Below are 22,652 nucleotides of genomic sequence, written 5' to 3' on the forward strand. Positions count from 1 at the left end.
CTGAGCCAGGCTGAGGAAGAGAGGCGATCTTGGCTTCTTTGCTTTCTCCCCGTTGCCTTCATCCACTTTTGCAACTCAAGCTCCGTCCAGGAGGACTTACAACTGCAACCGACCAAACCGACCAACCCCCCCCCCCTCCCCCCTCCTTCCCTCTCCCCCTGTTTTTTTCCCCCCACCCCCCACCCCTGGTTTTTTCGCTCTCTCTCTCCTGTGGTCTCCCAGTCCCGGGTTTTAATGCCCCGGCAGTTTGCTAAGGGGAGACTTACCTTTTCCACAAGCGGAAGAACAGAGTCGACTGCTCACATCCACTGCACTGTCTCTCGCTCTCTTTCTCTCTCTCCCAACAAGTTTCACTCGCTCAAGAGGTCCGGAGGAGAGGAGAGAAGAGAGGAGGAACAGGAGAGAGAGGAGAGAAGAGAGGAGGAGGAGGAGAAGAAGAAGAGAAGAGAGGAGAGGAGAAGAAGAGAGGAGAGAGGAGCAACCCACCCAACCCAAACAAGAAGGTTTCTTTTTTTGTTGTTTTAATCCTCTTCTCTCCTTTTTTTTTGTGTGATCATTAATTAACATTCATCATACAACAACAACAACAACGACGACGACGGCATCAACCACAACCACCACAACGACAACAAGAGACAGACACACACACACACACACAAAAGACCAGGGAGAAAAGAAAAGGAAAAAAATAAAGACCAAGAAAGAAAAGAAACGACTCCCAAAGTCTTATATAGAGGCGTAAAATCCAACCAACGAGAGAGAGAGAGAGAGAGAGAGAGAGAAGACTCTTCAGAAAGCAATGACTACAGATCTGGCCATTAATGCCGAATTGCCCACCAGTCCTCTCGCCATGGAATATGTCAACGACTTTGATCTGATGAAATTCGACGTGAAGAAGGAGCCCATGGGAGCCGACCGCTCCGGGAGGCAGTGCACCCGCTTACAGCCCGCGGGCTCCGTGTCCTCCACCCCCATCAGCACCCCCTGCAGCTCCGTGCCCTCCTCGCCCAGCTTCAGCCCCACCGAGCAGAAGACCCACCTGGAGGACCTGTACTGGATGACCAACAACTACCAGCAGCTGAACCCCGAGGCTTTGAGCTTGACTCCCGAGGACGCGGTGGAAGCCCTGATCGGGAGCGCACACGCCGTCCAGCAGCAGCTGCAAGGCTTCGACACCTTCAGGAGCCACCACCACCACCACCATCACCACCACCCCTACCCCGGGGTCAACCCCGAGGAGCTGGGCAACAGCGGCGGGGCTCACCACCCGCACCACGGCCACAGCCACAGCCACCACCAGCACAGCTCCCCAGCCTCGTCTACCTCCTCCTCGGGCTCCCAGCAGATCCAGAGTTCTCCCCATCACCAGGGCCTTCACGCCGAAGACAGGTTCTCGGATGACCAGCTGGTCAGCATGTCGGTCCGGGAACTCAACAGACATCTCAGGGGCTTCTCCAAGGACGAGGTGATCCGCCTGAAGCAGAAGAGGAGAACCTTGAAAAACAGGGGCTATGCGCAGTCGTGCAGGTTCAAGCGGGTCCAGCAGAAGCACCTCCTGGAGAACGAGAAGACCCAACTGATCCAGCAGGTCGACCAGCTCAAGCAAGAGGTGGCCCGGCTGATGAGGGAGCGAGACGCCTACAAACAAAAGTGTGAGAAACTCGCTAGCAATGCTTTCAGAGAGGCTGGATCAACCAGCGACAATCCGCCATCTCCAGAGTTCTTCATGTGAGTCTCTCTCTCTCTCCCCCCAACACCCCCTCCACCACCCACCACCCCCCACCCCAACCCCACGGCTCCCTCTCCACCACCACCACTACCACCCAACCAACCCCCAACACCAACCCCCCCACCACCCAAAAAAAATTCGCCTGCCATCCTTTCATCTATGAACACCTCCACACCACCAACCACCCCACCCCATCCACATGTTTGCTCGAGAAATTGTTAGAGAGAGATGGATGGTAGATAGATAGATATAGATAGATACAGAGAGATAGAGAGAGAGAGAGAGAGAGAGGAGAGAGAGAGAGAGAGAGAGGGGGGGTGGGGAGGGGGGTGGTGGGGGGGGGGGGGAGAATGATTTCCAACATTTCCCATCCATATATTTGCCTGTTTTGGTTGTGTATAAATATATATATATATATGAGAGAGAACCCCCCCCCCCCCCCCCTCCCCTCTCCCCTCACCCCAGAAAACCCTGCATTTAATCAGAAGTAACCCTGCATGCTGGACATGTAATGGTGATGATTTCTATTTTGTACCAAGTTTACTTTTCCCACAAATGGCATGGCGTGGATTTTATTTAGCTTTTTTTTTTGTGGCTTGTTCTTTAGCTTGAAAGTTATCACAGAAATAAGTTCAGAATAGGTTCTCCCCACTCTCCTAACCCCCACCCTCTCTTTCTCTCACTCTCTTTCTCTCCCACCCCCCACCCCACCTCCCCACTCCAGCCCCCCACCTCCCCCCAAAAAAATATATAACAAGCTTGTAAATATCAACTCGAACTGTGTCCCCCCCCCACCCCCCAATTGAATGCACTGAAACCATTTCAAAACACGAACTGTGTGTGTGGTGAGTGTGAGTGAGTGTGAGTTTGTGTGTGTGTGTTTTTAATTAAAAAAAATCCCCCCCCCCCTCAAAAAAATGAAAAGGAAAAAGAGAGAGAGAGAGAGAAAGAGAGGGGAAAAAAAAACTTTTTTTTGCCACCCCACCACCCCTTCACCCCACACTTTTTTTTTACACACACATATATATATAATCCATGGAAATTTAAAACAAAAAGAGAAGTCGAGGGCATTTGCCACTGTATCCATACCAACTTTGTACTCTGGGCGCCTTTTTTTTTAATTGGGGGTTTACTTTTCATTTTGGTTTGTTATTGCTACAGGATTAAAAGAAACGGACAGATGTGGAAATACACAGCTTTGTGATTAAAGGTATAATTTACCTGGCGCTGACACAGGACGGTCGCTGATTTGCTTCAGATTTTGTAGCCCCGAATGAGACTATTGACACTTTTTTTTTTGTGTACAGTATTTTTGTTCCTTCGAATTGTAAAACTGTTTCACCAACAGTGCGAGCAACCACAGCGCATTAGGAAGCTGTATTTGTTTTATAAATGCGGTTATTTTTTTCCTAATTCCATGGCAATTTGGGGGACTGGGGGTCGAGGGAGGGGTGGGGTGGGGGGAATAAGGTCAAACTGTATATTATATTATAAATCCAACGCTTGTTAAATGAATGAGCAGTCATTGCAGTGATACATGTTTAAAAAAAAACTTTTAAAAGATTTGTTGATTCAATTTGAGAGTGAAACTTTTTATTATTATATTATTGGAAGTGTACAAAAGCCAATAATTAGCCAAGCTGGTCGGCTATAAGGTTTTTTTTACACCAATCGTTTGAAAAAAAAATGTACACTTTATTCTAGATAGTGTGGATTTTTTTTTTGTTTTTTTGCCTCTTACAAGAAAGATGACCAAAATGAAAAAAAAAACTCTTCTTTGTAAATTTGCACACTGCTGGGCAGATGCAGAAGGCGTCTTACCTGAGTGGGTTTTATTATTATTATTATTATTAATTGTTATATTAACACAAAATATAACAGAACAACATGACAGCAAATGTGCTTACTTTTTTTAAAAAAAATACTTGTTAAAAGTGATTTTGCAAGATTTGGGAAGGGGAAAAGTGGGGGGTGGGGGGGGGGGGGGGAGAGACTTTGACTGTAGTGAAATAGTGTTGAATTGAACCCTATTCAGATACATCAGGCACAAAAAAAAATATTGTTCCCATAAATTCTGAAGGGATCATGGCAACCGACTTATGGAAAATGAGAATGCGTTTCATTATCTATTCCGATCTGGAGAATTCTAGTGTTATCCAAAAAAAAATAATGGTTTCTTGTCTTCTCTTTTGTTTTTTGTGAAAAATTGTTTTTTTTTTCTATTATGCTTATTAAAGTCATTCAAATGGCATTTATTTTGATGACATGCTTCTCTGATGTCTTTTTTTCTTCTTTACATTCACCTTTTTTTAAAAAAAAGGGGGACAGAGTAGTCAGTTCATTAAGAATAAATTCACATCTGCAAAAAAACAAGTTCACACAGACACGCACACAGACGACACACGCACACGGACACATACAGCCACACGCACACAGGTCACACAGCAGTGCAGTTGCACATAGACAGGTTCAGTCTATGTTCTAACTGTGTGTTTAAAAAAATGTCTAGCGGATTGGTCTGAGCTCCACTCCTCTTGTTATTACCACTCTGGAGTGCTTCCACCCCCAGCTTACACTTGGCACTCAGCATACTGTGTGCCAGATATGTGTGCCAAGAATTATGTTTCAAATCTCACACAAATACCAGATTTATTTTTATTTCATTAGCAAATCATTGTCCTCAATCTGTAACATATTACATGTGTCGTTGTTGGGTAACCAGCACTCATCACAGAACTCTTCATTTTTTTTATATACAATTTTTTTTTTTTTGCTTTTGCACTAGTGGGCAGTTAACTGAGCAAGCATTATTTTAATGATTTTCACCGCTTTCTGTTGTTGCCAGTTCTATTGCATGCTTTAGCTTGGGAAAGCTTGAGAGGAATATTGTTTGTGGGAACTGCCAGAGCATATTAATGTCCCTCTCATGCATGCATTGAATGAAACAGTGGGGCTAATTGAACAACAGTAATAAGAAAAATTGAATGAGAAGCCCTCGGTATGTTTAGCATGCTGCATTTCTGATGAAATACTCTGTGGATGGAAAGTTTTCAGAGATCAGAGTTCGCTTATGTAGGAGGTGTTATTGCCATATCAGTGGCTGTGATGAATTTTAATTTTTCATTATGAAATGGACATTTCCAATGGTTGGGAACAACGATGGGGTTATCCAGTTCAGCCCATAGTTAGTTGAGTGGCAATAAAGCATTGTCTTTTTAATCAAAATTCCAGTGCTAGGGAGAAAAAAAAAGGTAGATTATTTACAGAGTCATTGCATTGCTTTGAGTTTAGTTTTAGTTTTTTTGCGCTGTCATTTCCATTGCCCTGTTTGCAATGATTCCGCATTTCATATACTTTGTGCGATTTCAAGGTTATGCCAAAGAGATTTTATGTACTTTTTTTTTTGCCGTGTTATATTGTAAATTCGATTAAATCCACGGTTTATGGCAGCATTGCGACAGAATCCATTGATTGCCACAGAAATCTGAGAGACAGCAAACAGCTGATGCTTCGAAAAGTGATCATTTAAGTCGGGAGGCTTTCATAGTTTTGGAAAAAATACACATGTGTGTGTGTGTGTATATATATATATAAAATAATAGTGATTTGAACATTAATGACCAGGTAAGTTGTATCGCTTTATCATAAAACAATGTTATATAAATAAATGCACTAGTCTGTAAAACAAGATTCATTCAAATTCAACCACTCCATGCATTAAAAAGCTAACTTTAGCAATGTGCCTTCAGTGTGTAAGCCAGTATTTATGCTGCAGATATTTCTGAACTGCTTTTATAGCCCATAGGTTGTTTGCAGTCGTAAAAGTGAATGATATAGAAAAGTAATCAGGAAAAAAAAATTGACCATCCAGCAGATAAAATATTGAGATCTCTTGTCTAGTGATGGATGAGAGATGTTTGATATTTAACAGGGAGAACCAGTTTCCCCAGAGCTGATGCTGTGTGTGAAAGCTAACTGTTCCCAGCTGTTTCAGGCTTGAGTTTTCAGCACTGTCTGCCTGACTTGCTGTAGAGCGAGAGAGAGAGAGCGGTGGTTCCCAGTGTTTGACACTGAAGGGTCAGGTCTTGGCTTCAGGAGTGTTGGTGTCCAATTACTGATTCGAGATACACACACACACACACACACACACACAGCATCATTCGGCAAAGATAGCATAGCGTAACCTGCTCTGGTGCAAGATATTGGCAGCTGATAGAAAAAGTTAGGAGGGAGAAAAGGTTGAGCATTATATATACATATAGCGATGACTTCTGCTTACAGCAAATTAAAAAAAAAACGTGTTTTAAATTTAATATTAAAAAAATGGCACAGACACCAAACTTGCCAAAAAAACTGCTGCTTTTTGGGGGGTCCATACAGACTCTGTAACAGGAAGCAAAACAAGCGAGTGACACACTCCCCCCACTCACCCGCACCACAAAAACAGCAGAGAAACTGATAGTGCATTAGTGAGCGCTTTGAGGCAGCTTATGTCAATGTTCTTCAGTTCTAACAACAACAACGACTTGCATTTGCACAGCGCCTCTCACATAGAGTAGTGTCTCGGAGCACTTGACAGTGGCCGAGCGTGACAGTGAGCCGAGGGAAAAGGGGGTGGGGGGTATTGGTGGGGAGGGGTGGTGGGAGGTGATCGTAGGCACGGTTGAAGAGGAAGGTCTTCAGGTGCGAGCCGAAGACGGGGAAGCAAAGGGAGCAATATTAAATCAATCGAATATTAAATAAGTATTAAAGTACCAGCCATTTGACTTCAACACACTTATGCAGGTAATAACACTTGTGATAAGAAACGTTGGAGGGAACGCTTTAAAAACAGGTCAACATGATTTTTTTTGAAGCATGTTTAAGCGTCGCTTGGCTGATAAGCAATCCCAAAGTGCCACTCAGGTGGATGATGTCATTCCCATTTGTTTTTTTTTGGCTGGGGGGGGAAATAGCAGTTTAACCTTTTCCAAGTCACAAATATATATATATATATATTTAAATTCAATCACGACGATTCCAGGACAACATGTTATTTTGGGTTGTGATTTTCCCGTTGCTGTTAGCTACCTCTGTCTGAGGTGGAAAAAGAAGGCTACCAGAGTGCCCTTGCATTTTGCGTTCGTGATGTAAATTTAGTGGGATTTCTTTTTTGGGGGGAAGAAAAAGTTTTTTTTAAAAAAAATACAATAATGCCGGCCGAACGGAAATGAACTCGAATTGAAGGCAAACGCTTGAATTGATTATTATTGCTGACACAAAGAGCTTTTCAACCCAGGCAGTTGCGCTCAAAGGAAGGAGGGGGAGGGTTCATGTTTAGGTAATACTGAATTAATATGCATGTAGGATCAGTAAATCTGCATCCCATGAGAGAGAAAAAAANGTACCCTGTTTGGGTGCGCTCACATTGCAGTGTTTTCCAGTCTTTTACACAATCAGCCTCTCGCTGTATCACCGCACACACAACACCACAGTCAGGCTACTATCCTTCGGGCCGCAAGCAAAAGGCAGTTTCAGGACAGACAACGGAAAGTATTTCTCTACCTAGAGGGTAATTAGCAACTTGAACGGATTACCAGCAAGCGTCAGTGAAGCCGGGACACTGAGAACTCATTTCGAAGGCAGCTTGAAACGCTGCGATGTGAGGGTGTGTATTTTAGAAGGATAATAAGGACTGAAGGGGCCTTCTTTATCTGAACCTCTTTGGAAAAAGACAGCAGTTATGCTGGGATTAGGGATGGAAGAATGAAGAGCTCCCAGCCACGACTTTCTAGCAAGGTGCTGTCGTTGGTTTCATTTATAAAATAGTAAATAAATAGCAATCGCTTTGGTTTGATGTGAACGGACACTTGCTATATCACTGGGATGCAACGATCTGATATATAAAACAAAATTTGGTCACTCAATCCATGACTGTTTGTGGGACGCTGCTGTGCGTAATTAATTGGCTGCCGCGTCTCGCCCACAAAACACACAGTCAATTCACCTTACAGTATATTCTGTGAAGCGCTTTGAGACGTCTCGAAGACGTGATCAGGCTCTCTATCAAATACCAGGCTTACTAGTATTATTATTATTATTAATCATCTGTGAATTTTTCATGGTAGAAATTCAGCACATCGGCAAATGAACAGTAAGATGATCGTTCACTACAATGTGGCGAACGGCAGCAAGTTGCCACCCCCCCCCCCCACTCCCCTTCCCTACCCCCCGCACAACTCTCCGTGTCTAATTAACCAGAGCTTCAGCTTGCACAGCCAGCTTAGTTGCTCATACATTCTGCAGGGCTTAGATAACAGGAAGAATTAAGGGGGTAACAGTTTGCTAACTACAGTGGTTGTGTCTGCTCTATTGGTGAATTCGGTGCCACAGTCTCCACCCAAACAGTCAGTCACTTGAATGGTAGCCTGCGATAGTCCTGCTGCTACAGACAGAAATCTTTCTGACAATTTTTCCGCACCTTTTTTTAAAAAATTGCAATATCATGTCAGTTACTTATACCCGTGTAACCGCGAAGAGCAGCTGCTTCAATCGGTTCATATCAACCGATGAATGATATTCGGCATCACTTAAGGCTGTCCGGTGTTGCCTATGGTGTGGGTGGCTGCTTTCTTTTCTTTTTTAAAAAATATTAGATTTTTTTAAAAAACAAACAAACTAAACAGACTGTCAAGTAAAAACCCGCCGTCGAGTAAGCCTTCGATACGGCGCAAGTCATCTATCTGGTGTTCCGATTCACAGTCTAGTCCTTCAAGAGATGGCATGTTCCCATCTATCAGGCCATTCTGGGCTCAATAAACCTCCTTCGATTCCTCAGAGAGAGAGAGAGAGAGAGAGAAACAATTGGTCTCATCCTAAACTGGACAAACATACTCGTTGATGCAAAATTGAACTCTATGCCCCCAGTTTTCACACCAATTTTATGGCAGAAACAGCAGCTCGAACCCGATACTAATTTTTTTAATGAAATTGAACTAAAAGCAGTGGACTGCTCGTTTCTCGCTCTCTGTTTCCGATTTTCGCCGTTCACGTTTCTTCCTTTATAGATTCAAGATTGCTAATGAGATTTTCTTTTTTAATGGGCCGACAAGTTCTGCTTTCTTTTACAGTCATCGGGGAATAGAATAAAATCTGACCAAACATATTAATCTGACTCAGCGACAGTGGGTGCAATCAGTGCTCTGACATATCATTTCAGCACAGTCCTTGGCTGTTTTTAGTGACGTGAGTGTTAGTGAAGAGGCTCTGGCTACGGGGAATGCCTTGTCTCGTCTCGGGGTAAACTGTGGGAAGTAAAAAAACAACAGGCGTAAGTTCATAACACTGTAGTCTTACAACCGAGAGACTTAAGATGGCGGAGGATGAGGAGGAGGAAGAAAAGGGAATAACATTGTCTGAAGCAATTTCCTAAAGTTGAAAATGAAGTGTCCAAATTCTAAACGGGTTTTAATGAGATAATAATGAATGAATGGACCGGTGCAAAAGCAACCGGAATATAAACCTTTTAGTTCAGATCAATCTGAAATGTGCTCGAGTGCGTTAATTCACCTCTGCTTCAGAGAGAGTAAAGGGAAAAGGACATTCAGGGCAAATCCAATTTTATTTCATAAATTGGAATATTTGATGTGATGTAAAAATTAACTCGCTCCAGTAAGTAATGGAGAGAATGCTTACTTCCAGTCTCACAAAATATAGGATATAATAATAATAATAATTCTTGTGTTTGATATTGTGCCTTTCATGTCAGGAGGACGTCTCAAAGTGCTTCATGAGATATACTGTCAAGTGTAGTGACGGTGTATTTTGTAGGCAAATAAATGTATTGCCAATTGGGAATCGTTAACATGTTCAGAAACACGCTGGAGTCTAACTACTGAGAAAGTCAAAAAAGCAGAGGTTTGATTGCCAGTTCTGTATAGGAGAAGTGCTCAGGGGAGGGAAGGGAAGGAGAGATGATATATTTTGCTCGTAGCCAGAGAAGACAAGTCAGGGTTGGCAGAATCCAAGGCATTAGCAGTTTATATAATAAATAATAATAACAATAATCCTTGCATTTGATGCAGTGCCTCATCACGTCTTCGAGACGTCTCAAAGCGCTTCACGGGATACACTGTAAAGTGAATTGTCTGTATATTTTGTGGGTCAAAACGCCCAATATCTTACGTTTATGCAGAGACCTGATATGATTCCTATTACACGTCCAGCCACTCTAACCATTAGGGTGTTGGTTTACCATTCCGAGCCCCATTGATGCACCAGGCAAGCTGGCAAATCATCAGCATTGTTTTGGATTACTGGGGGCTCAGCTCAGTAATTTGAATGTTGAATCTGTTCCCCAGCGAGTGGCTTTAGCTCTGCCCTCCCTTCGCTAGGCATGTTTGTCAGCAGGGAGTCAGTGTGTTGCAAAGACAGACACCCGTTTACCTCTCTCTAACGTTGGTCGTTATCTCACAAATAATGATAATTTGGTCACTTCAATGCACGGCTGTTTGTGGGGACGCTGTTGTGTGCAATTGGCTGCCGCGTTCCACCCACAAACTTCACAGTTAATTCACTTTATGATATATTCTGTGAAACGTTTTGAGACGTCTCGAAGACATGATAAGGCGGTATATCAAATGCCAGGATTATTGTTATAAAACCAAGTGGCCTGACTAGTTCTAATAGCATAAGGGACACATGTTAATCAAACAAAAAATGGCCCAGACTGATCGCATAGCTGTCTTTCCTCACTCCTCAAAGTGAAAAAATGTCCCACAATGAATTTCCCCCAAAAAAATTCAACACCAACAACACTGCCCACAAAACACAGTCACTACACTTTACATGCGTGTCCTGCGAAGCACTTTGAGACGTCTCGAAAACTTGATAAGGAACTCTATCAAACGCAAGGATTATTGTTATTATTTATGTAGAGCCCTTCATGCTTACAAAGAACGTACAGCACGGAAACAGGCCACTGGGCCCAACCCAGTCTGGGCTCCTGTTCATACTCTAAAAATTCCAATGATAGGACGGTGAAAACTAAACCCATCAGATACATGCAACGGCTGTTATTTGTGAAGTACTGGGCTCTATTCATGAGCTCCCTCAGCATATTTGTCTTAACTGATCGATTATTCCCAGAAGTTAATGATATTTATGTATCGATTCATCAATCGATATATTCCATTCTCCATTTATTCGTGACATTGCCTTCATTCAAGTGCAGAAGGATTATCTGTAAGTAAATGTAATCTACCTTTGATTTTGTATCTTACATTTACACAGATACCCAATGAAATTCAACAGAAAGCAACCAGCTCGCTCCTCGCCTCACACAAGGTAAACTCTTCTTTCTTTTGGAATCAGATAATAAAGTGTGATAACTTCAGCGTTTGTCTGATCAGGGTAAGGATTGAGTTCTGTACAGAAAATACAGCAACAGCAGCAACAACAACAAGAAAAAAAACAGCTCATGTGTGGGAGGGTTAACCATGCAGCCTTTCAGGTTCTCACAGGGCAAAGGGCTCTGACGAGATCTTACTGCAGATGAGCTGATTCTAGCTAGTGAGAAGTGTCCTGTATTATAATTATTATGATAATAATAATGATAAACCTTGCGTTTGATATAGCCATTCACCACGTCTTCGAGACGTCTCAAAGTGCCTCACGGGATACACTGTAAAACGCCGTGACTGTATTTTTGTGGGCGAGAAATGAAACAAACACATGAATAAAAACACAAAACACATCACGTAGGCTGAATACTGTTTTACAAGCAAACAATTTCCATTTACAGCGATTGATACAGAAGGTGAGAGGAGCCTGTATAAGTATAATATTCTTATGGATTTAACAAGCGATGACATAGATTTGCATAGAAAATTTGCAGCACTGAAACGGGCCATTCACTCCCAACTCTCCCGTACTGCTGTTTATAACTCCCCGCCCCCTCCCGTTACCCCTCTAGCCCCTTTCTCACTCGCTCGTGCCATCAAGTTTCCTCTCAAACGATAAATAAACAAGCCCCGTGTTGGATACAAGGCCTTTCAAGTCGGGAGGACTGGCGTCTCAAAGCGCTTCACTATTTAACTATCCACCTTATCAAATCCCTTCACAATTCGACAGACTAAAAATCCTTAGAACGAGTGTGGATCTCTGCCCGTCCAGCGCCTTGGGATGCCTTTCTGACGCGAAAGACGCTCTACTATCATAATGCGTCGTCGTCGACATCGTCGTCGTTGTTGTTGTTGCAGTAGAACGGTTTAGAAAGGCGCCTCGGGATGAGAAAGATTGCGTCTCGGCGCTCGCCAGTCCGGCACATTGCACCCGTCTGGCTCGCCGTAGATGGATGATACGGCACCTGCTGACGGGTTAATCTTTTAAAGAAACGGGACCCACCATTCCCCCCCCCCCGAGCACGGGTAGTTTGCAAGCACAGAAGCTCTTTGATTCTCGGCGGGTGAGTGAGCCTGGCCATTCCGACCGCCTGATTCAGCAGCGCTCCACAAAGATCATTTTTATCCCCTTTTTTTAAAAAAAAGTGCCAGTCACGAGCAGTCATTGCATAACGGCACAAAAGTTCTCGTTCATTGAGTGGAGATAGAATTCATTCACCAGCAGGTCACTACTCACTGTAATTGTATGAAGTTTCTCCCCCCCCCACCACCCCGCCCCCCCACTTCTTCAATAAGGCTTATTCACCGTGTAAGTCCATTTTTATACTGTCCTCAAAGCGCAAGTCACGGGCAATTGTTGTAGAGTTATATTAAAATGATTGTTCATTCAGGGAGATGGAATTCATTTAGCAGCAGGTTACTTACTGGGTAATTACTGTGTATAGCGCTCTCCTTTATTCAGCAGGCTAGGGGTCGTAACTGGGTTGAGCTTTTATTTATTCAGCAAGCTACGGGCTAAGACCTGAGTGCTGAATTTTAAATGACGCAAAATTTATGGCGGGTAATAATAATAATAATAATAATGATACGTATATTTGACACAGCGCCTTTGAGACGTCTCAAAGCGCTTCACGGAAATATACCGTAAAGTGAATTGACTGCGTGTATTTCGTGGGTGAAACGCGACAGCCAATTGCGCACAGCAGCGTCCCACAGACAGCCGTGGATTATTACGAGTGTCCAAATTATTATTATTAGTTTATATTTTTTATAAATATCCGATGTCGACCACGACAAACCGATTTGCCTAACATCATCATCGCCACAAGCTAATGCAGAATTAGTGTTGGTGGTAAGAGCTTTCCGAGACCATCTTCAAAGTAAAGCGTTGTAGCTGCCTTGATCAGAAATGCTGGAACGCTCTAAAATAAACTGGGTGACTCAGATTACAACAAATGTAGGCACAGTGCATTCCAGAACCTGGGCAATTTGCTGTCGCTAATTTCCATTTCCCTTCATTGAAGCAGGACAACCAGCCTCGCTGTTTAGTTTGCCAGAACCTGAAGCAAAAAAAATATAGAACTGTGAATGTTGTCCGATTTCACCATAAAATTCAATCCTTCCCTCTTGCGTTTAATTCAAATAAATTCATGAGCTTTTCTACATTCCGTTTATTTTACAAGCAGAGCTACAGATCCCCTTCGGTGGGCAACAGCATCTCTGGCTAAATAATTTGGAGGAGGATAAGGAATAGCAGGTCTTTCACAGCTTTAACCCGATCAGGACTACTGCTGGTGTATTTCAGCTGCAAAACTAAAATAGAGCAAAGGTGCTTTTATTTGGTGCGTTGGCCCACAAAATACACTTTACCGTATATTCTGCGAAGTGTTGAGAGTTGTCTCGAAGACTTGGTAAGGCGCTATATCAAATGCAAGATTTTTTTTACTATTATTATTTTATTTTCCAGCTTATTTTCTGTCTGTTAAACACAGCGAGTGGAAGCAGTTTGCTTGTTTCTGCGCCTCGTGACAATTCTGCTTTATCGCTAGAAATCTGCAGAACACTCTTTTTAGATTTCTGAGATAAGAGAGGGAAGCAAAATTAACACGACTTTGGGGGCATTTTTTTCCAAGTGTCGGCAATGTTTCCGATGATCTGATTACACCTGGAAGTTGTAGTGATATCCACTTTGAATTGATTGCCTATGATGAGGTGAAAAGCACCACTTTCTCCCACAACACAGAGTCAATTCGCTTTACAATATATTCTGTGAAGCGCTTTGAGACGTCTCAACAAGGTAATAATGCGCTATATCAAATGCAAGGATTATTGTTATGATATTATTATTATTATGGTTTACAATGTTGTAGCAGATTTGCAAACCTACAGAAAAATACTAACGGACACATCCCATCACCTTTGATGCAATGGCCTTTTTTTTTGCGCATCATTACTGACCTCTTGTTCTGAGGTTTCTAATCGGCAGGACTCGAGTGGCATTTGTTCTTATGTGGAATTCAGGTGCTTAAACTGAGACACTCACAGCTCCACGGCGACTGACCAGTTTGCTGAAAGGTGCGGAGAGGGCAGTGGGTCACGCCACAGGGCCGCTCTTTCTGTCTGCACAAACTGCAGCGTCGCAAAGCATTTGTAAATTGCAAATTGTTAGCCCTAATGTTGAACAATTTGTTAAAGAGCCAAATAGCTGATACTTGGAAAGCATTATGGAACAGACTCCCCAGGGAGACAGACGGTGGAAGCAGAAAATGGCGTTTGTTTCAAGAACAAATGAGATAGATTTCTGTTAGAAAGTAATATCTGGGGTGGGGGGGAGGGGTACAGTGTATGGTCGACATGTCAAGCGACTGTCAGGATGGTGAAGGCGAACCAGATGGACTTCTTGGTCTTCTTTCTCCAGCAAATTCTTATGCTCGTATGTTCATTGCCCGTTGTGAGGAACACAGATTCAGATACACGCTGTAACATAGAGCACAAAGCAGTGAGGAGTGTTTTTACAAAGGTATGGATATTCCGCCCCCACCCCATTCCACCCCCAGCCCTTCCCACCTCCCCTTTTTTTCTGACTTTTTTTTAAAAAAGAAGAGCTGCAAAAAGAATTCTGTTTGCCTAACGTTCTTTGCGCTGATTTCGCCGATCTGTTTCATTTTTTGGGCCGTTTGATTTAAATCTCTGCTGACATTTTTCGGCCAAACTGGTTTGGTAGATTTGCTTAGCTTGAGAGTACGAGGGAGTCTGACAGCTGAGTGCCACCAGTTAATGACTGTCCCACCAGATGCAAACTGCTGGGTTTTCGTAACTCTTTTGACGCAGTTTCCTCTGTCATGCTAAACACTTGCTGTGAAATTAAAAGTCCCGCCCAAGGCAAATAAACACAAAAAGGCGTTAAACCCACGATAATTCTTTGTGGCAATTCCACTTTAAGTAGCGATTTTAAGTAAACACTCAATCTTTAAAATGTGTTGCCATTTGTCATTCCCAACTTCTATATCAGTGGTTAGAAGCATTCTCTCTTTTTCCACCAGTACAGAGGGCACTGGGTGAGTCAATGGCAGACAGACAGACAGGCGCAACCAAAACAGCCATTTGGAGAATTAATATCAGTTGAGGAGCGACCGAAAGAGTTAATGGATCCATTTTACTGAGTGCATTCGGTTGCTAACTGTAAAATAATCGCTGGATTTGGCTGCTGATGTGCATGCAGGTGCAGTTTTGGGGGGCATTTCAAGTGTAGTGTGCTACAATGTGTACGGCTATCTCTGCGTCAATAATCCCACTGTTATGTATATTGTGAGGAAAGACAGTCTTGGCATATCAATTTACCAGTGCTGCATTGTAAGTCATCCGAAAGAGCTGCTCTTGTCACTTCTCACAGATGGGTGTGAAAGTGCTTGGAGCAGATTAGATGGTTGCTTCAAAGCCTCCCGGCTTTACAGGGGCTGCACTGTGCAAGGACACCAAGATGCAGTTACTTTATAAGGCTTTTTTTGTGGCATGACTAAGCCTAGTTACCATACGAGAATCTTCTGCTCTGTTTCTCCACTGTTTATCGCACCTGGACATTATATCCACCTCCACTGGGCACTGACAGATTTCCACGTTTGTCATAAACCCCCAAATATAACTGGGAGGATATCTTATTAAAGAAGTGTCCGTAGGATTCTCGGAGGTTTTGCAAAAGTAAATCCTCCTTTGTGGACTCTTACAGTCCAGGCCTCAAATCCTATACGATCTGACTGTCAAGAGGACAAGTAGAAAAAGACAGTGGATTCCTGTGATAAACAATTTCCACTCATGGAATACATACACCTCCCAGCACTGAGTGTAAGAAAACTCCTGAATGAAGCATCACAGCTTGTAATGACACAAACATTTTTAGCCGATTTTTTTTCCGAGTGCGTGCATGTGGCTTAAATAAAACCTGAAGGAGAAATATAGCCCCCAAAAGGATTAATGTATATTTCACTTGCCAATCTAAAGTTGATATATAAGAGGCTGTTTGATTTGGGATGTTCCAAATGGGTCCCGAGACAGCTGGTCAAAGGGTAAATGTTAGTTTGATACAGCAGCATTCAATGTGTGTGTGTGAGGGGGTGTGGGTGGGAAGGGGAGGGGGGAGAGGAGGGGGTCGAAATAGAGTGAACCTGTCTAAGCTTTCAGTAAATTACAGGGTTTCAAGCAGGCACTGGGGATGGAAACCTGACATTGATAATTGCTGTTGATACCTTCAGGTCTTCCTACTCCTCCCAGCTCGTCTCTAGCCAGCGGCTGACACCATAACTAATGCAGGGTCAGTAGAGCCAGTAAAACCGGTTCTTCTGCTCTGCTCCAGGTTGACTGCTGGGATTCAGACTGGCTCAGGCTTGTCCAATGCAGAGCACGATAAGCAGCCTGCCTTAAAGAGTCTGGCTTCCAGCAGCCTTTAACCCCAATGACAGAGCGACTCTGGACGCTCTTATTTGTACATTGCCAAATTGTGTTGCGACTACAATAAAGGCCGCCGTGATTAGATTTACGATATCATCAGATGTTCAATTATTAACACTACAAAAGTAAAAATAACTCCCATGTTTACGCAATGCCTATCTGATGATGGTATAAAATTTAGCAAAAGGGTCTTTGCTGAGCAAATGATTTCGTACTATACAGCATGGACCAAATTATTTCTGCCATCTGTTTGCTGAATTTATTGAAAATATTAAAAGACATTTTGCAATCAAGCATTTGGCTCCCTTGACTTAGAGGGTATAAGGAACTGATTTAAACAGAAGGACTTTAACCCTGTGATTGACATTACTCGGTTTCGGTAAAATCAAACTCGAAATACATATTTGTAAAATGAACAAATTGTGCCCCCCTAAATCGGATTTAAAACAAGCAGGCTGCATTTAAACATTTTTAATTCATTTTGTATTTTTATTTGCACTTTCGCTCGGGAACAAAACAACGTCTTTGCCTCACACTCTTTCCTCCTGCCCCGCAGACAGAGAAACTGAGGCTTCTGTCAACATTGCCTGCACTGGGAGAGAGGGAGGCATGTGATAGTGGCTGAATCGGTTCTCACTTTGGCAGCTCTCTACAAGTATACACCCTGTTTTTTTCCCCAGATCCACACCCTTCCACCACCCTGCTCTTTCATGATGCAAGGATTGACAGGTCTGAAACATTGGTCTCTCAATGTCTGGAGAAATCACAGGAGACAAAAAACCTTTCTTTCCTACCGCTCAGTGGTGTGGCATTCAATTGGCCTGTTTGATGCCCTAATGTGCTAAAGACTTGTGCCAAACGTTATGAAATTAAGTCGGTAGATTCGAAGGCGTAGCAAATAGGATTTCGGAAACGTTTTGCTTGTTACCCCGTTGCAATACTCAAAAGAAGCTTTATGCTGCATCAAAAAGTATTTTAGCTGCTAAACCAGGTCAAACCTATTTACTAGCTGACCGGATCTCACTGTTCTGAAACTCTAATGATGAGATTATGAGGCATGTTAATACTTGACAAGTCAAATTAATGAATTGCAAATCCAGTTGACTTTTATGATGGCTATTTAGGGATTGCAGATCCTTTAAATCAAAACAGGAAGAACATGCAGAGGAAGGCAATCAACTTTTTTTGGTTGGGGGTGTGGGGGGGGCAAGTAACTAGTTTGGTATTCGGTCTGCCCAAGAAACCAGATGATTATTTTCTACGGCCTTAGCATGAACTACAAAGGAACATATTATCATCAAGGGGATTCTGTCAGTACAATAAAAATTCCATTATTTTTCTAATTGGTGTAAGACTGCCAAAATGCTGCTGTCAACTTGGACAGCATCAGAAAAGAACCCAGCATCAAGTCAAATCGCTTTTTTACCCAGTGGTGTGCTGGAGGTGCCACAGTTGAATGGCTTCACTTTGAGGCTGTGCAAAGAGAGAGAAAAAAACATTGCGAGAGGGGAAAAATATGCCGTTAACCCCTTAGTCGCCAACACAGAGTTTTAGTTTCTATTTTAGATTTTAAGGGTGTTGGGGTTTTTTGTTTAACTTTTGTGTCTTTTTTCACCCCAAAGTCAAACCCCGCAAAGTAGGCCTACAATCAAGATTGCAGTTTCTGACGGTAAACATTCCTACGTTTATCTTAGAGCCCCGTTCGTACTGAAGCTGTGCAATTCATGTTCTGCTTCCAAATCGCAGTGGGAAAGTCAGGAGTAAAACGCTGCTGCATTTCGCTCACGAAATACACAATCAATTCACTTTGCAGAATATTCTGTGAAGATCTCTATGGAAGCAAATAGGCCATTTGCAAGCCACACCACTGAGCGATAGGATACAGTTTTTTTGTCTCCTGTGATTCACCCCAGATATTCTTGAGACGTCTCAATGCCATGATAAGGCGCTGTATCAAATCTCAAGGATTACTGTTGTTGAAAGTGTGGGGGTTGGGGGGGGAAAGTTGATGCAAAGATTAAATGCTGCCACTCTTTAACACTTTCGCAGTACTGGCACAGGCAGTGGATTGGCATCAGGGTTGGCAGAAACTTTCCAGAGCTAAATGCTTGAATGCAAATCCACTGCCTTGTTTTTGGTAAAAGGAGAAGCATGTCACATGCATCAGGCGGGATATCTAATACCACACAGAGCAGGGATTGAATTGGCAGCCTGGGGGACAGATTGGGTGGGAATTTAATATGTTGTGGTGCAGGAGCTGAATGTGACAGCTTCAGGCAGGCATCGGATAGTAATGTAATAACTGCTGGCATCGTAGTCCAAACTGGGACAGAACTGGGCATGCATCAGGGCAGAGTGATTTAATGCCTCCTGGCGGAGGATATACTAGATTATCAGCAGTTCTGATCAATCGCATTTATCTTGTGGCACCCTGACTGTCTGGATCTCAGCTCAATCTGGTCTCGTTGGAGGTGCACAGGATAAATTGCAGAAGAGATGGCGAGCATATACGCTTTAGGCAGTGTTGAGAACAGTGTATTTTGATGTCAATTTAGGAATAATGATCTCTAAGCTCTTTACCTGATTGCTGGCATTATACCAGCCACTCTCACGAGAATTTTGCGAGGTTCTTGTCCTGGAGTGCAGGCAGCGGGAAGCCCGGTCAACTTCCCCTCTGCTGCTCATGGTGTCTGTAAATGGCAGTGTGCTGACAACTTGGTGCCATCTCTGGCATGTGAAGGCATGCGCTGGGCCAGATCTGTTCGTACGTGTTCTTTTTTCATGCCTGCATGTTCCACAGCTCAGATGGCTCCAATGATAGGTTCTAATTTTGTGGCATCTGTTGTCTCACCCCCCCCTCCCCCCCACCTCACACTCCAATTATAAACTCCTATTTGCAATTGGAGAGGGTTCCTTTGCTTGTCATATTGATTGACTTTGGTGCAACGATTATGTTTTTGACCTCCCAGGGATAATCCATGAGATGTGATTGGGGTTCTTTTTAACTAGATATCTAACCATCTCAAAGTATTACATCAGATAACTTTTTCAATTAACTCTGAGCTCCTAACGATTTAATAAAGCCACACTGATACATTTACCCTTGATAGGCTATAACTTACACGTAATTACCCAAATTGAAACACTGTGAATCACGCCTTTTACAATCCTTTTACATCCTGCCAACCATCCCGTAGTGTATTTTGATGTAGTGTAATATATATAAGGTCTGGGTGGCATGACAAATTTCATTACCATTTTAGACTGGTTCTTTAAGATTATTCAAAATAGAAATGAGATTCATCACCCTCGTCACAATGTTGGAAGCACAAATGGAAAAGACAGCTGAAATGCTTTTTTTCTTAGCTTATTACTAGTCCTTGATTGAGCTATCATTTAGAAAAATCTTCCCCTGAAATACTTGTGTACGTACGGTCTTGATTTCCACATACTGCAACTAATGAACTCTCAAGGCTGGTTTGGAGACTCTTAGAGATGGTGATGGGTTTCCATCAAAACAAATTGGGTGATGAACTGGAGATAGGATACACAGTTAATTTTGTTTTACTTAAAAGCCCAGTCTGCAGACAGCATATTGAAATAAGTTTAAATACCCCACGGTTTCCCTATCAAAGTCGTGGTGATAGCAAAATTCAGCAGATGGGTGGATACACGTGAGATTAATTGTTTGAAATGCCATGGGATAATATGACATTCATTCGATCAACTCAGATAATAAGGACGGTTACAACTGAATATATATAAATATATATATGAACCAATTGTCCCAGATAAGGCTTTGAGTATAACAAGACTGACTGTCCCATTACTGACTGCGTATATAACAGAACTGACCGTCCCAGATAAGGCTCTGTGTATCACAGGAATGACTGTCCCAGATCTGATTATGTGAAGAACAAAAGCAGATTTCAAATCCAGCATAGAAGACAAAAAATAAAATAAATATGGAAGCCTCTGGGAGGTTGAATATATTTGTGGACAGTGTCGAATTTACCCTGTGCTGTCCGACACACTTGCTGACTTCTCAGTTACACACTTTCATTCTATTCCAAGACATAGCATCTTAATTGGTTTGTGTGTTGGGTTCTAGATGTGTCCTTGGGGAGTACTGCTTAACCTGAACAATTCATGGCTTTTAGACCTGATTTGTATTTTCATTGCTCTGTCTCTTTGCTGCGTTACCAAAATTAGATTAGAAACTCAAACTGATGCAGCAATTGAAGTAGAGATTAACACACATTGTCAATCTCAAATAGAGATCACAGTACTTTATGTGTTTCAATCAGATCCGATGAAGGTACAAACAGTGATAGGAGTTTTCTAGTAAAAAGGGATTTAGGTAGGAACACTTAACTGCTTCTACTACCTACATCTTCAGCAAAACAAACAGAATTTTATCTGCAAACAACACGTGGATTACAACCAATTTACACTGACACCTAGCAGGATACAATTGCCCGTTCTCACTGTGAAGAGGTGAAATCTTTACTGACCTCTTAGGCTTGTGAAAACGAAATAGCTTAACACACTTCACCATTGCACTATTAAAATCACAAATCGGCAGAGGGAGATACTTGAGTTAAAGTACATATTTGTTTTGATAATTTGTAAAGTTTCCCTGATTCCAGATGGTTATTTAATGAAGCTCCTATTTTTCTTGAGATTAACAGGAAGGTGAGGCACTAGCAATGGTGGAAACATCTGGACATTGCAGCTTGTTGCTTGTTGCAGTCTATTCTGCACTTTTGTCCCCAGAGGAACACACTTTCCCTTCACTTCAGTGTGATTTAAAATGTCATATTGTAAAATACAATGTGCTTATTGAAAGGCAAACAGTGTGAAGACTGGATGATTGTGCTTCGAGTAACATAATGATAGTTTTCTTTACCCAAGGAAAGGATTATGTCTCCCTACCTTGCTGCCCTTCACCAATGTTCCTGTGCCTTCGACACTTGTGCTCCCCGTTTACAACTCTAATTTTTAATATATTTTATTTCAACGTGCTTCACGATCAATCCTCTGCATACTGCTTAGATCTTGACACTTAGCAGGTGAATATAATCATGTTAAGTGCTTAAGTCCAGACAGTCACCGTCTGTTGTTATATCACAGACCTGTAGGCAATCAGACTCCACCGTGCACAATATCGATGGCGTACATTTTATGTGCTATGTAGTGTAATTACAAGTTGTTGTTGTTGTCTGGAGTTTCACTGGAAAGGTTGCGAGCACTTACTCCGGGCCTCTATGTCCTGATGTCAATACTTTGCTTCTATTTATGGATAAGCTAGGTGTCTGCTGCTAGTTTGGTCTCCAACTACTTCTGCTACTGCTCAACCTACCATGAGCTGCAGGAAATTATAGGTTATGGATCGTTCCAATGAAAAAAAACAACGGGTCCTGTTGAACACTAGCACAGAATCGATCACCCAAACTGCTAAGATACGCGAATCTGCTGATCAGTCCTTGGATACTTACATTTCGGAATCTTTTAATACATTTAATACAAGGGAAGTTGTGTTCGCGGGTATAATTATAATCACTCCTGTTACATCCATTGATTTATCCGGTGGGTGGATCTAACCACACAATGCACTTGCTTCTTTTTGTCACTCCATATGGCCAAGTGCACACATTGACTACAAGGTCAACATCCAACAGTTGGCAGCTATGTATGTTTTTTTATGTTGTATCTTGTAATACGCCCAGGAGTACAAGTTCAAGAATGGGTTGCAAAGTAAATAGAGATTCTGCAATTGTGCTCAATTTTCCGCGAGTCCGCGGGAAACTTTGCAGAACCTTTCCTGAAGAGATTGAGATCTGGCTCTATGATAAGGCGGATTACATCTGCTCTGTGGGAGGAATATACTTGATAGGTTATGTGATTTTTTTTTGTTTCACACTTTGCGTTCCAAACTTTTATGCCATTGATTCTGATAAGATTTTGGTCACTCAATCCACAACCGTTTGTGGGGGAACGCTGCTGTGCGCAATTGGCTGCCGCGTTTTGCCCACAAACTATACGGTCAATTCACTTTATAGTGTAAAAAAAACATAAAATACTGCAGATGCTGGAAA

At 42.6% G+C, this 22,652-nt stretch overlaps 1 protein-coding gene and 1 long non-coding RNA gene across 3 annotated transcripts in view; both read left to right on the forward strand.

Moving 5' to 3' along the window:
- The first annotated feature begins 426 nt into the window (after positions 1 to 426).
- Positions 427 to 3,993, forward strand: LOC103186271 (transcription factor MafB). 2 transcript variants are annotated; one of them, XM_007905190.2, is made up of 2 exons: positions 427 to 1,728; positions 2,891 to 3,993. In XM_007905190.2, the coding sequence occupies exons 1-2, from the start codon at positions 800 to 802 to the stop codon at positions 2,931 to 2,933; spliced, it is 972 nt and encodes a 323-aa protein (XP_007903381.2). In that variant the 5' UTR covers positions 427 to 799; the 3' UTR covers positions 2,934 to 3,993. The 2 variants fall into 2 exon arrangements, with proteins under 2 accessions (XP_007903381.2, XP_007903383.2); XM_007905192.2 differs by having other exon boundaries at positions 427 to 1,652; positions 2,891 to 2,951.
- A 7,003-nt stretch (positions 3,994 to 10,996) lies between these two features.
- The window catches only part of LOC121850371, a 117,144-nt gene continuing 105,488 nt past the window's right edge, over positions 10,997 to 22,652 (forward strand). The window contains exon 1 of the long non-coding RNA XR_006085565.1: positions 10,997 to 11,053. This is a non-coding gene — a long non-coding RNA (uncharacterized LOC121850371). The remainder of the gene's footprint in view (positions 11,054 to 22,652) is intronic.

The sequence above is a fragment of the Callorhinchus milii genome, unplaced genomic scaffold (assembly GCF_018977255.1).
Source record: "Callorhinchus milii isolate IMCB2004 unplaced genomic scaffold, IMCB_Cmil_1.0 Scaffold18, whole genome shotgun sequence".
NCBI lineage: Eukaryota > Metazoa > Chordata > Chondrichthyes > Chimaeriformes > Callorhinchidae > Callorhinchus > Callorhinchus milii.